Genomic DNA, 22,105 nt, shown 5'->3' on the forward strand with positions numbered 1-22,105 from the left:
CCATTTTCAGACCAGGGCAGCTGCCATTTTCACATTTTGCACTATATTGTGGACTCATAGGTGTGCTGGTCTAAAAAGGAGGTGTGTTAAGGTGCATTATTGGTGCGTTGCTATCATACACCCGGTGCAATAAGGCGTAGGACGTGTATGGCACAATTTGTTGCTATTTTCAGACAAGCACAACTGTCATTTTCACATTTTGCGCTATATTGTGGACTCATGGGTGTGCTGGTCTAAAAAGGAGGTGTGTTTAGGCACATTGTTGGTGCGTTGCTATTTTGAGACAATTGAAATAGACCACGCCAAATGTTAAATGTTGCTTAATACAAACAGGATGTAAAGCAATACACAAATAGCTTTACAGATGAAAACAATTTAAGTATTAAAATTACAAAAAATATTATTGTTTATAAATATAAAAACCACTACCTGCATGCCTTCATCTCGGGGGGCTTTTTTCTTTTTATTCATGACAATTTGCATTTGTATAATGTTAATATTAGTAGTAGTAGTAGTAATATTTATCATAAGCATATTTATTAGATTTGTCCATCTGTCGGGTTTTGGATACGTCTGCATGACCATATGAGGCATAAGTGTTTTGATATAATTCTTATTGATCATTTATTTGTTTGCTGGAAATTAGAACTGAATTTAGAAATAGTTTTGACGCAAATCTTTGCGCTTAACAAATTAAATTAAATATGTATGCTTATGGATGTCTTCAGTGAGTGAGTTTCCACCGTTTCCTTACTCCACCAAAGTAAAGGAATAAAGAGTAAAAGTAAAGTAAAAAATAAAGAGGCTGAATGGAGGAGGCTAGTTCTTTATCCTCGCGCTGCAGATGCTCTGTTTAACTGTTTTCTCGCTAGTGAAGCGTTCAGTTTTTCCACTTAGTCCGTCATGTAAATAGCAAATGCGCCACGGCGCAACACAACTGACTCTAAAAGGAAATGGGAGATGAGACTCGATTGGTTTAATGCATGTTATGATCAAAACACACTCAGAACTCATTAAGAGAATAAGCACAAACCTGTTAAACCATGCGCCGGGACGCAGAGCGTATTTTTCCGTCCTTAAAATAGCAAAAGTGGATTTGGACACGCCCTTAATGCTTTTGTGACAGGTATATGATGCCTGAGGCCAGCAAACATGACGTATAGCCGTTTCACTTTACTTCAGGAAGCATTAATGCCGTTCTGTAGGTCTATTAGAGACATTCAAAAATATTCCTAGCAAATTAAATATATGTTGGAGAAATACTCGTTACATAAACGCACTAAATCGCACTTCAGCAGCGTTTATTTGAGAGCGCACAAGAAGATCTGCGCTTGAGCAGCTTATATTTGAGGGGGTGTGCAAGAAGTTTTGTGAACGAGCAGAGGAAATTGGCGCGCAAGCAAAGCGATCTCGATTTGTATCTATCTATCTATCTATCTATCTACCTATCTATCTATCTATCTATCTATCTATCTATCTATCTATCTATCTATCTATCTATCTATCTATCTATCTATCTATCTATCTATCTATCTGTCTGTCTGTCTGTCTGTCTGTCTGTCTATCTATCTATCTATTTGTCTGCCTGTCTATCTTTTTTTCTATCTATCTATCTATCTATCTATCTATCTATCTATCTATCTATCTATCTATCTATCTATCTATCTATCTATCTATCTATCTATCTATCTATCTATCTATCTATCTATCTACAGTATCTGTCTGTCTGTCTGTCTATTTGTCTGTCTGTCTTTTTTCTATCTATCTATCTATCTATCTATCTATCTATCTATCTATCTATCTATCTATCTATCTATCTATCTATCTATCTATCTACCTATCTATCTATCTATCTATCTATCTATCTATCTATCTATCTATCTATCTATCTATCTATCTGTCTGTCTGTCTGTCTGTCTGTCTGTCTATCTATCTATCTATTTGTCTGCCTGTCTATCTTTTTTTCTATCTATCTATCTATCTATCTATCTATCTATCTATCTATCTATCTATCTATCTATCTATCTATCTATCTATCTATCTATCTACAGTATCTGTCTGTCTGTCTGTCTATTTGTCTGTCTGTCTTTTTTCTATCTATCTATCTATCTATCTATCTATCTATCTATCTATCTATCTATCTATCTATCTATCTATCTATCTATCTATCTATCTATCTATCTATCTATCTATCTATCTATCTATCTATCTACAGTATCTGCCTGTCTGTCTGTCTATTTGTCTGTCTGTCTTTTTTCTATCTATCTATCTATCTATCTATCTATCTATCTATCTATCTATCTATCTATCTATCTATCTATCTATCTATCTATCTATCTATCTATCTATCTATCTATCTACAGTATCTGCCTGTCTGTCTGTCTATTTGTCTGTCTGTCTTTTTTCTATCTATCTATCTATCTATCTATCTATCTATCTATCTATCTATCTATCTATCTATCTATCTATCTATCTATCTATCTATCTATCTATCTATCTATCTATCTATCTATCTATCTACAGTATCTGTCTGTCTGTCTGTCTATTTGTCTGTCTGTCTTTTTTCTATCTATCTATCTATCTATCTATCTATCTATCTATCTATCTATCTATCTATCTATCTATCTATCTATCTATCTATCTATCTAACTATCTATCTAGCTATCTATCTATCTATCTATCTATCTATCTATCTATCTATCTATCTATCTATCTATCTATCTATCTATCTATCTATCTATCTATCTATATATCTATCTATCTATCTATCTATCTATCTATCTATCTATCTATCTATCTATATATATATCTATCTATCTATCTATCTATCATTAGTATTCATGCTATAGAGCTTTATAGCATTTGATTTTGATTTGTCCACTAAAGTTTGTTTGCTTTATCATTCCACCTCTGACTGTCTCTCCATCCATTTATTGTTTTCATCCATCCATTCATTCTTTCACATATATCTATATCTCTATCCATCCATCATTAATATTCACTTGTCCACTCCATAGTTTGTTTGCTTTATTATTCCATATCTAACTGTCTCTCCATCCATTCACTGTTCTTTCATCCATCCATCCATTCTTTCACATCCATCATCCAGGTTGTTCTTATTTTTTAGACTCTCTCTCTCACTCTCTCTCTCTCTCTCTCTGTCTCTCTCTCTCTCAGTATGTGCTCTAAACATTTACTGCCACACAAAGGTCATGACACACCCATCCATTTATCTCTCTCTCTTTCTCCTGCATCCCCTTTTATCTCCTCCCTCTCCTTGCCTCCGTTTCTCCGTCTGTCCCCTCTGCATTTGACAACATATCATTCCCGTAATTTCCCCATTCCTCCCCTCTCATTAAATAAATCCCTCCATCTCCAGATTCCATTCATCACACGTTCCCTCTCTCAGCTGAAACTCATTCAGAGATTGATTTTGCTCGCTGCTTTTAAGCGCTCAGATAAAGGTGTGTTAGGATAAAAGAGAAAACCCTTTTCCACTCCTCATTCTCTCCTGCAGCCCGAGGAGACGTGCGGGAAACGATTAACTTCACCTCTCTCCTCCATTCTCTCCATCTATCTCACACACACACACACATGCGCGCACACACACACACACCTCATTCCCAAAGCTGTCAGTATTCTGCAGCTGATGAGGGCTAAAAGAGCTGGAAGGCAGCCAGGGCAGAGATAACACACACACACACACACATACACACTGCTGCATGGCAGATTCTGCAGACTCAGGCTGGGTGTCCAGTGCGCAGGAGTGCGAGAGGTTGCTACCCAGTGGGAAAGAGGTTAAACTGGGATTGACTCTGCTCTGTTGGTCTCTGCTCTGACTTTTGCTATTAAAACACACACATGGATGGTCTTCAGGGGTTCCCAATGTTCGTTTATGGTTGCTATAAGTTCTTCTGAGATTATTTACATTTTATTGTAAAAAAAAAAAGAAAAAGAAGCAAGTACTGATGTCAGTGAAAGTGTCAGGGTCATCAAGATGAAAAGTCCTGACATCATTGTTTATAAACAAGATGGTCAAATGGCTTTGTCGTATTTTCACTGTTGTGGTCTGTGGGAGTTTGTATTTTTGTGCCTTCTCCCTTTCTGTTTTTGCTTGTGTCCCTTCGCCTCTCCTTGTCTGTCATTCGCTCTTTGTCTCGCCCTGTCACTTTTTGTACCGCTATTTCTTCTCTACCAAGTACCTGCTGATTGGATCCCGAGCCTGTCACTCCTCATTAGGGCGTTTCCTCGTGGACCAATTAGACTTCGTTCAATTCGACCGGCATGCCTTGTTTCAGGCCCGGCCCTAACCAATTTGGTGCCCTAGGCAAGATTTCAGGTAGCGCCCCATCACATCGCTGTAAATTCCACTGCTAGTGTATAGTCATAAGAAACTAAACAGCTTTTACTACAAGCTGGGAAAACGTCAGATAAATATGCCAATGCAATTAACGTTATTGCTGAATAGATTCAATATTTACACATTTGCTTGAGGAAGAAATGATGGGGGTAGTTACATTACTGTTACTATTTTTCATAACATCTATGTCCTTCCATAACATTAGCTGACATTAAAACTAACAGATAGCACTATAGCTAATTATTGATTAGCAATGTTATGCCATATCTGTCAACGTTGGGATGTAAAAATAAAATTGGGACAACAAATAGCTTCAAATGATAGAATACATAGCAAAGATTAAAAAATATTGACAATAAAATAAAATCTTATTAAAATCAACGGCCTATACAGAAATTAAATAAAGCTATAAAATCTATTTAACTTTTAATTGTATTTGCAAATTGATTAAAGTTACTATAGTTATTTAGTGAAGAGCAGCAGATGAATCTCTCATTGTGTTTTGTTCTATAACAGAGATGCATTCGACTACTTTAGTAACTTTTTGTGCACATTTAAGAGAAAATTAGTTGTGTTTAAAATAAAACACGCAGGACAGAGCAAAAAAAACGAAGCACTTTTCCGACGGTCCCTTACTGAGAGCTTCACTCTGCACGAGCTCTCCCGGCTAAACGCATATCTCCGGCTAAACTGAGTAGTGCTCGTAATGTCGAGCGAAAAAGAAAAAGACAGCTGTGAAACATAACCAGCTTTGTCTTTTTGTAGGAAACACACTTTAGATCTTTTAGGCTAAGAGGTTTTTGAGTTATTGCCATCTATCACTGAATGTGTCAGGAATATCAAAAACAAAACCAACTTAACTGCAACTTAAGCGCCCTTAGCATTTGCCTATACTGCCTATGCCACGGGCCGGCACTGCCTTGTTTTACAGAGAGCTGTGTGTGTGTGTGTGTTGGTTTGTGTTTGCTTGCATCTGATCATATTGTATGCTACTACGCCACTCGCTGCTGGAGTCAGCTTCCAGAAATGGTCAGATGTGCTCCAACATTAGGCACGTTCAAATCAAGACTGAAAACACATCTGTTTAGCTGTGCCTTTCCTGAATGAGCACTGTGCTGCGTCCGACAGATCGCACTATTGTGTTTTTCTCTTCTTTTTCTTCTTTTATAACACATTTTATGTTTTTATGTTGTTGTTTTTTTTATCATTTTTATTATTTGTTTTTATTTTTCTTATACTTGTTTCTTTTATTCTTGTTTATGTAAAGCACTTTGAATTGCCACTGTGTATGAAATGTGCTATATAAATAAACTTGCCTTGCCTTGTTCTGTGTTTTCTGAATAACTATACAGCGATTTAAATTAAGTTAAATATGGTTAAAGAGTTTATCATTCCTCTTTGGGGAAAAGGGAATAGGTTACTAAGTTGCGCGACATACATTTTGCCAGTAGGTATCTTCAATGTTCAGAAACACTAGGTAAGTGGGTGAGCACCGCATTTAGTATTTTTGCTTATTATTTCAGGGAGTTTATGTGTGGCATCACAAACGCTGAAGATTTCGGTTTCTTTTTCACATTTTGATTTTTATTAGTAAGTTTAGAGGGGGATCTTGTGTTCTAGCTCAGGTGGCTTTTGTTTAGTTCTTTGTTTTGGCGCCACTCTAGTTCCTTTTCCCCTGAAACTTTTTAACTGTATTTCTTTTTTTTATTTTTGTTATTATTATTTTTATATATGCATTGTACAAAGCGCACACATTTAAGCCTCACTTATGTTGGCTTCATCTTTCTTCTCCTCATAAGAGGAATAAACGAATTGATTGTAAAGTTTGTGTGCCGTTGTATTTTCCATCCATCTACTCAGTAATAATTTAATATTATAAATGTTACGTTTACTCTCCCTTAGGGATGTAACGGTATCAGAATTTCACGGTGCGATAATACCTCGGTATAAATGGCAAGGTACGGTATTTATTGAATAGTTCACAGGAAAAACAAAACTAATGAAAAGACTCGAAAAAATTGCCGAAAGTGTTTATTTACCTTAGCACTGAACATATCAATGACATACAAATTAGCCATCTATCTGTAAGTTTCGAAACAGAAACTTCAATTTTTCAATTTTGATAACAAAAATAGTTTCAATTTAGTAGTGTTGAAAACTCATCACATTCAACATTTAATCACTCACTCACTTAGATAGAGATGGTTTTTAAGGAAAATTATCATATAACTATAATCTGGTAAAAGCTGGGATCTCTGAGCATGTCCCCTGCAACAGAAAAAAGCCCCTCTCATTTGGGACTGAGGTTTCTGGGACAGAGAGATATGATTTAGCCAACGTTGACAGCCGTGGGTAACGTTGTGCATTGTCTTTCCACCACTTGAGAGGACAAGTCATGAGTGAGATAGAGGTCTCTTTGCGGTACAAGTCAATGTCTGCATGTCTAACAAGTGTGCTGTGTTCTGCAGTCCCCATGACTGTTATTAGTCGTATTCCCTGACTTATATTTCACCACAGTCTGGCAGTGTCTGCATACTGTTTTTTTCTTTGTCTGTCACCTTTTCTCCTTTTTTGTATCTTTTTAAAAAGAAACCGAAATGCTTTCACACGTCCGATTTAAAACTCGCTTTAGGTTCGATCATTTCCAGCTCTTTATCTTTGCCGCTACAAGCAACACACTCCATTTTCGCATTACTGGATCTGCAGTGACAAGAGACTGCAAAGGGTGATGGCCACGCCTAGGCTGATGGGAACTGTAGTTCCCGCTACCTCCCGTTAGCTTCATTCGCTAAGCAAACTTTTCTCAGAAATATAGATTTATTGAGTCTTTCGCCTACGGTAATATTGAAAAAAATTACTGCAGTATGACGGTATTTACAATATTGTTACATCCCTACTCTCCCTACAACTTATTTAAATCGTAACATTGACCATGACGGTTTACTCTGTTTATTTCTTCCAATGCAAAAAAGTCAGATTTTGTTCACACTTCCTGAAAATGCTCAAGACAGCACTAGATACTATATGCACAGCCATTTGTAAACTACAGTAAAGTTCGACATCACTGCATTTAGTGAGGAATGACTATTCAGCATTCACAAGTTTAGTTCATTTTGACTGACATGACATAAGCGAATGATAATGTTATAAACAGCAGAGAGTTGTGAGAAAGCAATTGATGCATGTCCAAAAGCATTTGCAATTTGTTGGAAGGAATGAGAAACTGCTACTAGGATGTGCACAGATGACTAATTGTTTTGAGAATTGCATGAACTGCTGTGCAAATGTAAATAGTGTTGTGAGAAATGCACCAAAGCCACTGGGAAAATTTTATAATTACATGCGAGAATTTTATTTATGCATGAATTTTATTTCATGTATAATGAATTTTATAAGGGAATTTTAAATTTAAATAAATTAATTTTATTTATGACAGCGATTTTATTCCACACTAGTAATGCAGAAAGCATCATGTGTGCTTAACATTTCCTTCATGCTTCTTTACAGCTGCTCCTCAGACTAATTACCTAGTGAAAATAAGCGACCGGTGTCAGATCTGGTTATCAGATGCTTACAAAAGCCAGTAGTCAAGAGATTTCACGCTATAATCCCCAAAGCCGTTTCAGAGCTCACACCATCATCATATAGGACAGATGAGCTTCCAAAGCGAGACATCAATGCTTTCATTAAAAGCCCGGTGTCCAATTAGAAGCTTTTCCCAGTGATGTCCTCGTATATGCATTAATCAATACATCACTAAACGCAGTCAATAATACTGGTATGTACTGTAGATTGCTGCATGCAGGAATCTGATTCACAAATTTGTGTTGATGAAAGTGGATTATGTTAATTGGAAACGGTTGAGTGCTGAGCTTTCTCACAGTACGCACATTAGGTATGCAAATAGACTGTACACTTGCAATGGTCAAGCATTTGTAATGTATCTGAATATTTTAACACTTTTTTTTTTTCAATCGCAGACAACTAAAAAGGAATCAGCCAACAATCATCCTACCGAAGCCTAAGATGGACAGATGCACGCCAAACAGCTGATGTTGAGGTGAATGCATACACAAAACGTATTGAATTAGAGCCTCACAATTAGGGTTGTAACAATATACCGGTATGACGGTCTACCACGATTTGAACGTGCACGATTATCATACCATGAACAATTGCATATCAACGGTTTTAACCCTTAAAGACCGAGACAGCCGCCCGCGGCTAAAAATAAGTATTGCTCTTAAATGTTTAATAACTTTTGATCCGCTGATCCGATTCATACAATTCAAAGATTGGCATAAAGAAGAGAATCTCAGCTTTCCAGTGCTGTATCACATAACATCCGCGGCTCCGGAATCAGTGCGGTTACGTCGAAATTGTCAAATTGTCAAAATTGTCAAAATTTGACAACGCTGATTTGACAAAGAAACGCTCGTCACTGTGTCTCCGGACAAACCAGACACGATACATTAATGCATTGTCCCTCCTCCATGCCCAGATTGGTTCAAACTCGCTATATCACAACCAATAAGCATAGGTTTCGCTTTTGTTTGTCGACCAAAAACGAGCTTTTTGAACAACACAGAATGAGAGATAGGCATACATTTATGCGCGGCTAAATAAAACGCAAAAAAAATAGTTTTGCATGAATAATTCTTATACTAAGTACTTTTGCATGCACAGCAGCACAGAAACATGACAAAACAGTGACACAGCAAAGACGAACTGCTGCTCTTGCTGTTTTCAAAAGACGCAAATGAAGGTGCAGCTGTTTGTCTGCATTGCAGACAACCATATCCAAATCCATATCCACAGACAACCATATCCATGCTGGCACATAAAACCTAAGGATGTTCCATATTGAATCTAGTTTCGTTATGTAACTATTTATAGTATAGTAAATATTTATATCTATTTTTTTACTGAGGATTTGCACCATGTTTATTTGGACTTTGACACATTATTTATTATTTTCTTATTTTTATTTGTTCATTGTAAGTGGTGTTGTTTATAGTAACTGAAAATATATTATTTGGAAAAAGTCAAATTTGCTTCACTGTTCTATTATTTTGTAACATTTGTAACATACCGTATACCGCGAAACCGTCAAACCGTGGTATTGTTTTAGACGATTATCATACCGTAAAAAATTCATACCGTTACAACCCTACTCACAATATAAAAAAAAAATAATTATAACATTTCAATATATTTGTTTTGAGATAGGAATACATTTTGGAATTATATACTTCATTGGGATGACTGTGTAAGAGGAAATACAATATAATGAAATCTGAGCTTGACACTATAACAAGTTTTACTAATTACACAACTGAAAGCGTGCTAGATATAATAGTTTTTCGCTCGGAATCGTATTATTATAAAGTACTATAAAGTTTTCTAACTGATGAATGACATCAGGATCGTGTGTTTATGTGTTAAACATCCATCATCTTCTCATCAGTGACATTATTCTAAACAGTCTCTTGGTCAATGCGTGTAAAGAATTTGGACATCTTCTTGGACACTTTTAATGCTTCCAAACATTTTGCTGCAATTATAAATCGCCCATGTCTTTAGGTAGTTCATTATGATGTGATTTACCTTCTATGTGTGATCTGGACAGCGATAACAGGACTGACTTTTTTAAACCTCATAGACAAGAAATAATAAAGTAGTGACAGCAGATAAAGGGAAGTAGTGGAGCACAAGTACAGATACTGCACTAAAAATGTACTCAAGGGAAAGTAAAAGTACACAATTTTAAAACTACTTAGAAAATTACAATCCTGAGAAAAACTACGCTATTACAGTCATTTGAGTATTTTTAATTAGTTACTTTACACCAGTGGTCCCCAACCTTTTTATCATTGCGGACCGGTCAACGGTTGTCAATTTTACAACAGACCGGTGGGACCGGAAGGGGGGGGGGTCTTTACGTGAACACAGCTGCTGCGCTCGTGCATCCAGGTTAATCATGAACAACTCAGTGCGCATCGCAGTCTGATTATGTTTCAATCAAGGTTTATATGCATCAAATACATAACATCTGTGCCAAACATTCCAACTTATTAACAATAATACAACCGTTAACCGTATAGCCGAATTTAATGTATGCATTGGCATGTTACAGCCCAAATGAGTATGATTATGTGAAACTCCATATAGATACATATTGCAATGATTTCGGGTACTTAGCGATGCACGCACACATAACGTTATATGCACAATCCCTAAATGCTCTGCTGATTTGGACTCTATAATACCTTTTTTATAACTTTAAACTATCAACAATCACTACATTCTTCCCGCTCCGTGGTGGATTTTGGCATAGTCCATTTCACGTGAGATGGCGGGAGTGAGTGGAAGAAACCAAGTTGCGGGGGGAATATTTCTACAGCAATAATGTATGATTTCTTATGTGGCCCGGTAACAATTGTTCGGCCTGGTAGTTGGGGACCACTGCTTAACACCACTGGTTGTCTACTGTCATCTTTAAGGTGCGTGTTCATGATTTTAGGAGACTTGGCTTTGAACGGCAGGGGAGGGACTGTGTTTCAAAGATATTATGCTAAATGGTTAGCAATTTGGCTGATCACCTACTGCCCCTTTAAAGTCAAGTTAAAATAATTTCAACTGTTCCACACAGTCATCAATGTCAGTTCCATAGCAATGAATCGATCAGAAGAGAATCAGGAGGCGGGGCAAGTATTGCAAGCTTCACAAACCTCGGTTGGGTTTAACTGTTTCTCTGGATTTAAGCCTAATAATCACAAAATTAGATAAAGAAAATATGTCTATACCGTATGTTATTTTTTACTGGAACAGTATCTTTAATAATATAAACTGGACTCAAGTATGGTCATTACCTCAAAAAAAATTTTTTTATCACAAATAAGGCTAAAGAAATATCATTTAAAATTAAATTACTTCATAGAGTTTATCCCACAAAATTATTTCTACAAAAATTAAAATTGATATTAAGTTGAGAATGCTGTTTTTGTGAAGGCTTTAATGAAACTATTTCACATTTATTTTGGTCTTGCCAATATACTCGACTATTTTGAATCAGTGTTGAAGCTTTTATTGCTCACAATATCTTAAAAACCTTTTCCTTATCTAATAAACATGTGATTTTGGGTTTTTATGTTAAGGATCGCTCTTTAAAAGATTCTGGTTTTATTATAAATTTTATTTTATTACTATGTAAATTTCATATACATAAATCCAAGTTTTCCAAAAGCAAACCTCTCTTCATGGTGTTCGAAAAAGAGATTCAAATGTATATAAAAGAGATTTCCAAGTCTCAAAATAGAAAATCGATTAAAACAATTAATATATGCTCCTCCTTTAACATTTTTACATAAAATGTTTGTTTATATGCATTTCCTGTAAAAAAAAAAAAAAAAAAAAAAGTGCATTACTAATTCTTGTTATTAACTAAAATTGGAAAATGTGCGAAACATATTTGTATGTAATTTGATAATTATGTACCCTCTCCTCTGTTTTTTTTCATTCTCTTCTCGTTTACTTTTTTTTCACTTATTTCATTCTTGTTAAGAAATGTAAAATGATTGTATTGTATTTTATAAGAAAACTGTACATGCTGGTTCTTGTTAATAAAAAAAGTATTGCAAGCTTCTGTTTAAAGTAGCAAATTGGCGTGACAACTTTTTTATTTGACAGCGACATGGTGGAAAAGGCACTTTTTAAAAAACATTCCTGATCACTGCCAAAATCCCTTTAAGGCAGGGGTCTTAAGCTGCCAGCCCACGGGCCATTTACGGCTCCCCCTCCTTCCTCCAGCACCAATTGGCCAACCAAAACATAGATTTGTGAATCACTATAATTGAATATCATTGAAATATATGTCCATAAGTGCTCTACTTTCACTATAGCTCTATTTTTGTAAATATTCAAGGGTCATCTGATTATTATCAGTTTTATACCACCTGTATTTTGCTCTACAAGCACTTCTTCATGGCTTACACGTTATGCTGGTGGTGTAATAAATATGATCATTTTGCTAATATTCAATTCAGATTGTCTCATTTAAATTGTCTCAATGCTTGGACATACACACAACAGCCATTGATGTATTTCAGCCGATGTGTGATGCAAAACACCTTGCATTAAATCTGGTGACAGGCAATGCTTGAAACATAAACGTCATTTGTGTCGTCCTAAGGCGCATCAGTTATGTCAGGTCTCCACTTTTTTTTCGTAGTTGAGTGTTTAAGCAGCCCACCTATGACTTGACAGTCACTGCAGTGGCCCCCTACCAGTTTGAATTTGAGACCCCAGATTTAAGGCAAGTCATTTCACTTTATACAGATTTCAAAACCAGAGAAAATTTATTTTCAAGAACTTTCAAGGTGCATTTGTATGCTTTTCTAGCAACTAACAACCCCGATTAATTACGTTTATATTTGTTGTATGTACATTTAAATCCACTGTGCTATTTTAAAAACACAACATGACATTTCAAGTTAAATAGTTGAATATAGAGCATAGATTTACTGGGATAGTTCACCTAAAAATTATTAAAAATAAAATAAAATTAAATTAAAAGTTCAGTTATTGGATACTATATGTATTGGAAGTATGTTTTTAAGTTTAGTCTCTTTCTACCTAAAGTTGATATCTCAAGAAATGAGCTCACAGTCAGATTTTGTTTGGGTGTAATACTAAACTTTCATGACCAATCGTTCGTGATATTTCATGTGCATTGCTATTTTTTTACAGTCATTGGATTGGCGTTTCAGGTGCAAAGATGCATTCTAGGTGAATGTCTCCTAAATGCGTATGGAGCTAATAATATGCCAAAACTATCTGAATTTGAATTAAGTTAATTTGAATTCTACAGTTATCTGCAGTTATCTACATACCCAATATCTGCAGTCTATTAAATTAGAACCAAAAAAAATCTGAAGTTTAAAAATGTCTATTAAAATCTGACTTAAAAATTAAGTTCCTAAAGTGCAGATGTTCAATAATCAAGTTAAGAAATTCAACATCAAAACATTTTTAATAGCATTTAATCAGTTTTATTAACTTACAATTGTTAATAATTCAATTTAACACAATTCAAATTCAGATTGTTTTGGCATATTATTAGCTCCATAAATACGTGCATGCGGTGAACATTTTGCAATGAAAACTGGTTGCAATTTCAAATTCAAGCAGGTTCAAGCACTTAGTCAAAAATCCAAGCACTTGTCTAACTTTGAAAACACTATAATAAAAATCAAGCATTTTCCAGGATTTCCAGCACTCTTAAGAAGTAGTTGGTTTGTTCAAAAGTAGAGATTTCAAGCTTTATGTAGATCGTGTCTGTGAGGCAGGTACTCGCTGAGATGGTCTATATAACAATGAAGCTGCAGAAACTGTCATAAAAGCACACGTCTGGACCAAGCTCCTCCTCTAGAGAATTGTCAGTCTATAGCAATCAATAACTGGCTCCTTTGCTATAAAGCAGGCCTTCTATATCTGGAGTGACCACATTTTTCTCCATTCATAACTACACAAGCAACACATCTTGTGTTTTCTATACACATTTGAGTCTCGCATTTTAATAAAGCAAATGACAGAATATTTAAACATTTTAAGTCAAAGGGATAGTTCACCCAAAATGATTTTTACTCATATAAAGAACAGAAATGTAAACATTTTGGATTTAACAGTGTAACTTGCTGTGTAATGACCCTTGTTTTCAATGGGAAAATCTCTTATTAAATCCAAAATAAATTAATTTGAGTTCAAAGGCCTTACTGGTTTGGAATTTTGTTTTTGGGTGAACTATCCCCTTAAAATGCACTTATTTAACAAACTTATACCATATGTTTAACATCTTGTTACTTTAGAATTTAAAGCATGTCTTTTTTTAATTTTTAAAGGTTTGTTGTCAATTTAGGGTAATTATTTGCTTGATAAAAATAAAAAATATACCTTTTCACTGTAACAATTTGTGCTTTTTACACATAGACAGGATAAAAATTTAAGTTGCATAGTGTTTCTTAAATGGTAGTTTGTGAATGGTCCGTAAAGCTGCAGTCTGTCAATTTTGCACCAATCACAGCACAGAATCACACAGAATGACTGTTTTCAAACAGGTTTCCCATATTCTCCCAACATCTCAAACAGACCAAGCCCAAAAGCTGACATTTCAAGCCACATAAACAGTGTCACAGAGCCTGTATTTCACTCTACAGGAAGTCATATGTGAGACAGAACACTCAAAGAAATGCATCAAACGACTCTCCATCCACTTTCAGACAGAACTTTTGGCATCTTTCACTCACAGGCATTGGTGACAGCAAAGCTGTTTGCCGTCTCGATGTTGTCGACATGTGGAACCAGGTTGAATGGGGCTTCTGTGGCATTCGGACTCGTGTTATGAAGAAATATGGCCAAGCGGAAAGCTGTATATTCTTGATCTGTGTTTCTTATAAACAATCCACCTGGGGGAAACATGAGAGGAAAAGGTATGAGCAGCTGGAAATAAAAGAGAAATAGGTGCTGGTGTATGTTAATAGAATTATCCGCTTAAACTGGAAATTAAATTTAAAAGCTTGTAAATGTTTTTGTAATCCATTATGTCCCAAAACTTAAGATTTGTATTTCTGCAAAATATGTTTTTTAATTGTTATGCAGCTCAAATTAAACTTAATTTAAGGAAACAGAGTACATCTTAATTAAGTGAAGCATAATCACTAATATTACTGACAGGAAGCAAATAAAGTACTATATAGTAGTAATATAATTGTATATTATTCATTAATTTATTTTCTTGTCGGCTTAGTCCCTTTATTAATCTGTGGTTGCCACAGCGGAATGAACCGCCAACTTATCCAGCAAGTTTTTACGCAGCGGATGCCCTCCCAGCTACAACCCATCTCTGGGAAACATCCACACACACACTCATACAGTACGGACAATTTAGCCTACCCAATTCACCTGTACCACATGTCTTTGGACTGTGGGGGAAACCGGAGCACCCGGAGGAAACTCAAATGAAGGCAGGGAGAACATGCAATCTCAACACAGAAACGCCAATTGAGTTGAGGTTCGACCCAGCGACCTTCTTGCTGTGAGGCGACAGCACTACCTACTGCACCACTGCGTCGCCTATATTATTCATATATTATTTTATATTATTTTTTGTATTTTATACATTACTTTTACATTGTTTTAAAGTTATTATAACTAATATGTATTATATATCAATGCAAAAACAAATCTATAAATTAATACATTTTTAAATTAAAGGAATGGTAGGAATATTCTGAAGTAAAGGGGTAAACTGTCTTTTTTTATACCTGAATGACATATTTTCCTATTTGTCTTTCAATAAAAATCATCTTATGTTATGTTATTATTATTATTATTATTTTTATTTGTTACACTTGGATTTTGTCATAATATGAAAGAAAGAGTTAAACTAAAGCTGTTAAAACATTTCTGTGAACTGAAATAAAGCTGAAATTAAATTACATAAAACTTAAAACCAAGATTTAATGTCTCGACAAATAACTGAAACGTGTTTAGTCGTTTAATCCAAAAAAGGATCAAAATAAAACACCATCTGGAAATTAATTAAATAAAAATATAATTATATAAAATTGTGTCAAACATTACAGTTTAAACGCATTATATATATATATATATATATATATATATATATATATATATATATATATATATATATATATTCTTTTATAAACAGCCCATTTGGAAAGACTTAAATGGAAAAAAAATTGCAAAGAGGAAAGAAAAGTGAAGGAGATTATTGAGTATCTTAAAGAAATATTTATTCATTCATTTTCCTTTGGCTTAGTCCCTTTATTTATCAAGGATCGCCACGGCGGAATGAGCCTCCAACTTATCCAGCACATGTTTTACAAAACATGTTTTACTCCACACAGAAACGCCAACTGACCCAGCCGGGGCTCAAACCAGCCACCTTCTTGCTGTGAGTCTTCAGTGCTTTAAATATTTCTCAATAACCACCAATAATGTCTTGATGCACCACAGGTGTATAATTTAACCTGTAACCAAAATTTAACCTGCAACCATTTCTAGAGTATTAAGATAAATACAATGGAAGGCAATGATTATAAACTACCAACATTCTTCAAAGCATCTTATGCGTTCAACAGACACTCATAATGGTTTGGAACCAGTGAAGGCCAAGCAAAAGTGAACTATCCCTTTAAATATGTGTATTTTTCAAATATTACACTGACTATGGCAGATAACTAACATAATTATTAATAGTACTGTCAATATCTGCATTTGATAGCACAATAAACTCAATGGTGCATGATTTTGAATGCTTTAAATAGATTATATACAGTTGAGGGCAAAACTATTAGCCAATATGTATGCTTTTTCAAATATATCTCAAGTAATATGTAACGGATTAAGGACGTTTTCGCAGTATTTCCAATAATATTAATATTTTTTTCTTCTGGAGAAAATCTTGCTTTATTTTGACTGAAATAAAAGCATTTTAAAAAAAAATTAAGGTTAATATTATTAGCCCTGTTAGCCAATATTATAAACCACTGTTATATTGTGACTTGACTAATTACCCCAACTTGCCTAATTAACCTAATTAAGCATTTATATTTCACTTGAAATCCATCGAGTCAAATATGATGTGCTGTCATCATGGCTGACATAAAAAAATCCGTTATTAGAGATGAGTATTAAAACTATTATGGTTAGAAATGTGCTGAAAAAATCTTCCCTCCTATAACCTTAGGGAAAAATCTAAAAGGGTTAAATATTTGCAAGATTGAGCAGAGTGTACATTCTGCTAAACATCTGATTTTGTGCTCCGCAGATCAAACGCAGTCCTCTGGATCTGCAGGAGGGTGAGTTAACCGCTCTATTCAGAGTGAACTGTCCCTTTAATCATGGAGATTATCTGTGTGGAAGATCACATTTGTTGTTGGTGTCACCAGAGCATGAGCGTCTGCACTTGGCAGGGCCGGTGTCACGTTCTGTTTTATCATCACATCCTCCCTCTAATTATTCTCTCTTCTTTTCTGACGGACGTTTTGGCTGAACTGCAGTTTCGGGATCCCATAACGTGCTTTTATTTGCCATGAACAAAACAAGCTTTGTGCATTTGCATTGCAGCGGTATGTAAATGTCATTAGGCATTGCTTGCATCAGTGTGTATCCTGCTCGGCGAGAGTGTGTGTGTGTGTCTGTATTTAGCGTATTAACTTTATCAGCAGTGCTGTCAAAGGCGCACAAGTCAGCGGCCGCATCTCATTATGGCGTGAGACTCTCCATCTCAATGAGCAATGCAGTGACTGAACACACACACACACACACAAGACACATCCTGCAAAAAGAGAGGGAACTGAGTGTTTGTTCATGAAGAAAGAGAGAGGGTGGGTGGGCATGCATAATGGTTTGATGATATTAATCAAACATTGAGCTGAGATCTGGAAACTTTGATAGGACTCAGATGGCAAGAGGTCATCGCATAATGAGAAAGACAAGATAAAATACTGCAGTGATGCCTTGAACTGGTGAGGGACTTTCACCATGATGACCACACACACACACACACACCAACACAACTCAACTATGAGATCCTACAAGTCAATCTGCAATTATTACATTATAAAAGTATAAAATCAACATATTTAATCACTTTTTAGGGAAAACTGAAGACATTTTTATTAATTACCCCAATTTTAAGAACATTCATCAACCAATTTGAGATTTTCACTTCACTCCAAAGTCATTTTTTAAAGTACCATTGGAGTTTTTAGATTATAAACAACAGCAAAACGCATTTTTGCTCCATTTAGGGTCCATTTAAGAGCAAAACCCAAATTCAACATGCATACATTTCACAATACAATGTTAGCATGATTGTAAACATGCTAAATGTCTGCATTTGTGTTGGCTACTTCTTTCTGTGTGTTGTTTATTAATATTAGCAATGTACAGTAGATCTGTTGCACCGCAATATTCCTGCCAGAATTAATGAAGTAGCATATGTCGTGTTAGAAGTGTAAACTCACCGATTTGGACACTGCTGGGAAAAGCCCCTTCACCGAGTCCCCACAGCAGCGGAATCAACACCAGGATCCGCATTCTGTCCGAGTCAGAACCCGTCCGGACTCATGGATGGGATGGATGGATGGAGACGAGAGAGTGTGACGGGAAGGGAATGAAAAGAAATAAATGGATAATCTCGCACAAAAGGGAGTTTCAGCAATCCATCCTAGAGGCAATCCGTGTGTTCCCTGCAGTATCCACTGGAGAGAGAAGAAGAAGAAGAATCTGTCCGGATGAACGAACGCGCGGGAGAGAAAGAGAGAGAGAGATGGAGAGAGAGAGAGAGAAATGCGCGCGCTCACTCTGCGCTCTTTGCCTCTGAGGTCTTCGCTTTTTAGCTGTGTTTGCTAAGGGAAGTACTGCTGTTACTGCTCATCGTGTGACTATATACTATATTTAAACAAAACCTAGCGATTCCCGCTTTACTTCAGTGTGTGTAGCTGATCCTGGAACGTTTTTGTTACGGACGCGAATGATTCCGTACTGCACCTGACTTTAATAACTGACCAAACGCAGCGTTTACACACCTTTGATGATATAGCGTGAATAAAATCAAATCAAACAATCAAAAATCCCTTAATACGAACATTAAACGAGACCTGAGTTAAGACCTGAACACCACAGAAATAAATGACGGTTGGCTTATTAGATACGAACATCGTAACAACGCCCTAGCGACGACATAGCAACACACTAACTTTGGATCCTTTCCACAAGCCTGTTATGACGCTTTTTAAAGTCATAATCTTAAATCCTTGAAGATTTTTAACATTTTGATTTTTTTTTTTATGTATAAACCTTTATTCACCTCTATGTATGACATTATGAAATTACCACTTGTGTGAGGTGTTTTTTAATGCAGTGTCTATGGAGACGGGACAGTAAGGGTGCTTTCACACCTACACTTTTGTTTCGGAACGTGTCTCGATTGCCCAGTTAGCGCAGTTCGTTTGGCATATGTGAACAGGGCAATCGCACTCTGTTCCGCGCCAAAGTAATCGCTCCGAGATCACTTGAATGAGGTGGTCTCGGCTCGATTGAAACGAACCCTGGAGCGGTTCGATTGTAGTGAGAAATCGATCTGATCCAAGCGCGGTTGTATCACTGTGTTTTATGGATATGTAATAGGCATATACGGCTATATGGAGAGAGAATTATGAGTTTGGCGGGAAGTTTCGCGAGTCTCCGGATGCCCGCAAACGAGTAATCTCCCGGTAATCTCGCGTCTCCCTCCAGGTCCTCAAATAGGCATCGTCGCGCACCCTTCTCACCCCTCCCCACCGCATCTCTCCTCAGACACGTCGCGCACGCGCACCCTGTCAATCACCATCAAACCACCACCTCTCCTGACAGCTTAGCGGGACGCTGCAAAATAAACCCTGACACTCTGACCAATGTAAGGAGAGTTTACTCGCACGTGACTTGTTTTAGCTCTTTTGGTCCGATTAGAAACTCTGCAGTGTGAAAGCGAACCGCTCCAAGAGCAAAGAGCAACAATGTAACAATTGTAATCTCTGTTTCGGAACAACTGAATTGATTCACAGGTGTGAAAGCACCCTCAATCTAACATTATTCTCTCTTCTGGCTGCCGTTATCAGTCTCACACAGGGCCGGAGCGGGACTCCTTTTCAGCCCTGGAGGTTTCAAGTCTTACGCCCCCGTTCACACGGGGCTCGCTGCAGAAGTTTGGACTAGCTTAACTTTTCAAGTGCCGACGGAAGCATTAGCCAATCAGATCGCTGTATGCAAATACACCAGCTAGACTATTGCTGACTGAAATTTACTTCAGCATTTGAAGTGGCGACTCCTTATCTCTTGACGCTTCAGCCACAATATGCTTAACCACGCCCAGGGCTGGAATGGGACTCTTTTTCAGCCCTGGAGTTTCAAGCCTCAGACTGGCCCACCTCAGTTCACGAATGACTATATTAAAATAAGGACATTTCCAATTCAGTTTCTAATTACACTATCACGTCTTTTTTTTTTTTTTTTTAAACAGCTGCTTTAGAACTTTAAATGTTCAACAACCCTAACTGTATTATATGTCTTAACAATAAAAATGAAAAAAATTAAAAATAAATAACATACTCAGACGAGGATCAAACCCAGGTCGGCGGCTCTAACATGCTAACCACTAAACCACAACAGTTGAATACTAAAAAGTGACTCATCTGAGTAATATCATCATTAACCTGCAGGCTGGTTATATATGAAAAGAGCTGAGCTGCGCTAAAATAATGAATAAGAAGACTGTGGTCAAGTAAATAAATAAATTTAAAAAGTGTGACTGCTGAGAGCAACAGATTCTGGAGCTAGGGACACCGGCCCTCGTGGCCAAAATAATGGACCGGCCCACCGGGAATTCTCCCGGTCCTCCCGATTAGCCAATCCGGGCCTGACCACGCCCCTTCTACATATAGTTTGCTATGAAGAGATGATGCACAAAAAAGGAGAGGGTGCTCGCTGCAGAGCCATTTGAGGAGAGGTGAGCTCCAGAGAGGGGGAGCTTAAGCTTGAGCTCCACCTTTTTCGCACTTCTTCTACGAGTGATGTCACTGGGGGTAGGGTTAGGGGTGGGGTTGGTGTACGCATTAAAACAGCTTACAGGAGGAGGAGCGACAGCTCATGCTCCCCCTCTCTGGAGCTCACCTCTCCTCAAATGGCTCTGCAGCGAGCACCAATTGCAAAAAAGCCCCCCACCCCTCATTTTCAATATTTAGTTTTAACATACTGAAATTTCAGCAATTTCAGGTTTACGGTTCATTCCACTGTTTTGACCTCTGAAATAGAGACTAAGCCGAAGGAAAATAAATGACTGACAAAAAAGTAGATAGCGCCCTCTAGTGGATTTGTCATCTGAAATGTGCAGTAATGCACCCGGAGCAACGTATTTTATGTTTTGCTAAAATTTACGTTGAGGCATGTATTTACTGTGACCCTAGTCTAATCACATGATAAACAAAAGTTATATTTGAGAGTTCACAAAATTAAAATAATAGTTATTTAAATGTATATAGCTCTTTTCTCAGCTGTTTGGAGAAAGAAATCTCCTCATTTAACACAAGTGTGCAGCATACACCTCCATGACTTGATCACAAACCAGTTTATTGATGGAGAGGACACAGAGTGATGAAGCCAATTAGTATATATGGGAAAGGTTAGGAGGCCTTGATGGACAGAGGCCAATAGGCAGATTTGGCAGGGATGCTGAGGGCACACCCTTCTCTTTTTTTCTGAAACTGCATCCCGGGATTTTTTATGACCACAGAGACTCAGGGCCTCGATTTAATGTCTCAGTCGAAGGACAGTTTTCACTGAGAATGTAGTGTCCTCGTGACTTTACTGTGGTGTTTCTTAATCTCAGTCCTCACGCCACACTGATCTATATATTTTCCATGTCTTTTTTTTATTTAAACACACCTGATTTAAGATAATCAGCTCGTTAGATGCACAAAATTTATTCTGACAGAAGCTGCGGTAAAACTAGAGTTTGAGCATTCCTCCATGATGACCACAGCATCAGCTCGAGATACGGCCTGGTCCAGCAGTATGGATACCTTGGGATCATCTCTTCACAGGTCTTAGCTTAAGTGTCCTCCTAGGCTTCAGTTCATGGCATCAGGTAAACACCTTGAGGATGCTTTCCTGCTTTAGCCT

The 22,105-nt window shown here is 36.8% G+C and overlaps 1 protein-coding gene and 1 long non-coding RNA gene across 13 annotated transcripts in view; one reads left to right on the plus strand and one right to left on the minus strand.

Annotated features, from left to right (window-relative positions):
* Positions 1-18,283, plus strand: part of LOC141377928 (uncharacterized) — a 163,357-nt gene extending 145,074 nt beyond the window's left edge. For 2 of the 3 annotated variants that reach the window (XR_012391109.1, XR_012391110.1), the window contains 2 exons: positions 8,341-8,420; positions 17,211-18,283. This is a non-coding gene — a long non-coding RNA (uncharacterized lncRNA). Of the gene's footprint in view, positions 1-8,340; positions 8,421-12,590; positions 12,675-17,210 lie in introns of those variants that run through there. The other variant, XR_012391111.1, reaches the window with a different exon arrangement.
* Positions 1-18,666, minus strand: part of gria4a (glutamate receptor, ionotropic, AMPA 4a) — a 202,852-nt gene extending 184,186 nt beyond the window's left edge. For 9 of the 10 annotated variants that reach the window (XR_012390439.1, XR_012390438.1, XR_012390437.1 and 6 more), the window contains exons 1-2: positions 18,412-18,666; positions 14,665-14,823 (exon numbers count right to left, since the gene is read on the minus strand). Coding sequence is in view for 6 of the 10 variants with exons in the window: in XM_068213508.2 (XP_068069609.1) it covers positions 14,665-14,823; positions 18,412-18,484 (232 nt within the window). In the remaining 4 variants the exon portion in view is untranslated. 10 annotated transcript variants of the gene reach the window in all.
* Between the last annotated feature and the right edge of the window lie 3,439 nt (positions 18,667-22,105).

This window comes from Danio rerio, chromosome 15, assembly GCF_049306965.1.
Source record: "Danio rerio strain Tuebingen ecotype United States chromosome 15, GRCz12tu, whole genome shotgun sequence".
Classification (NCBI taxonomy): Eukaryota; Metazoa; Chordata; class Actinopteri; order Cypriniformes; family Danionidae; genus Danio; species Danio rerio.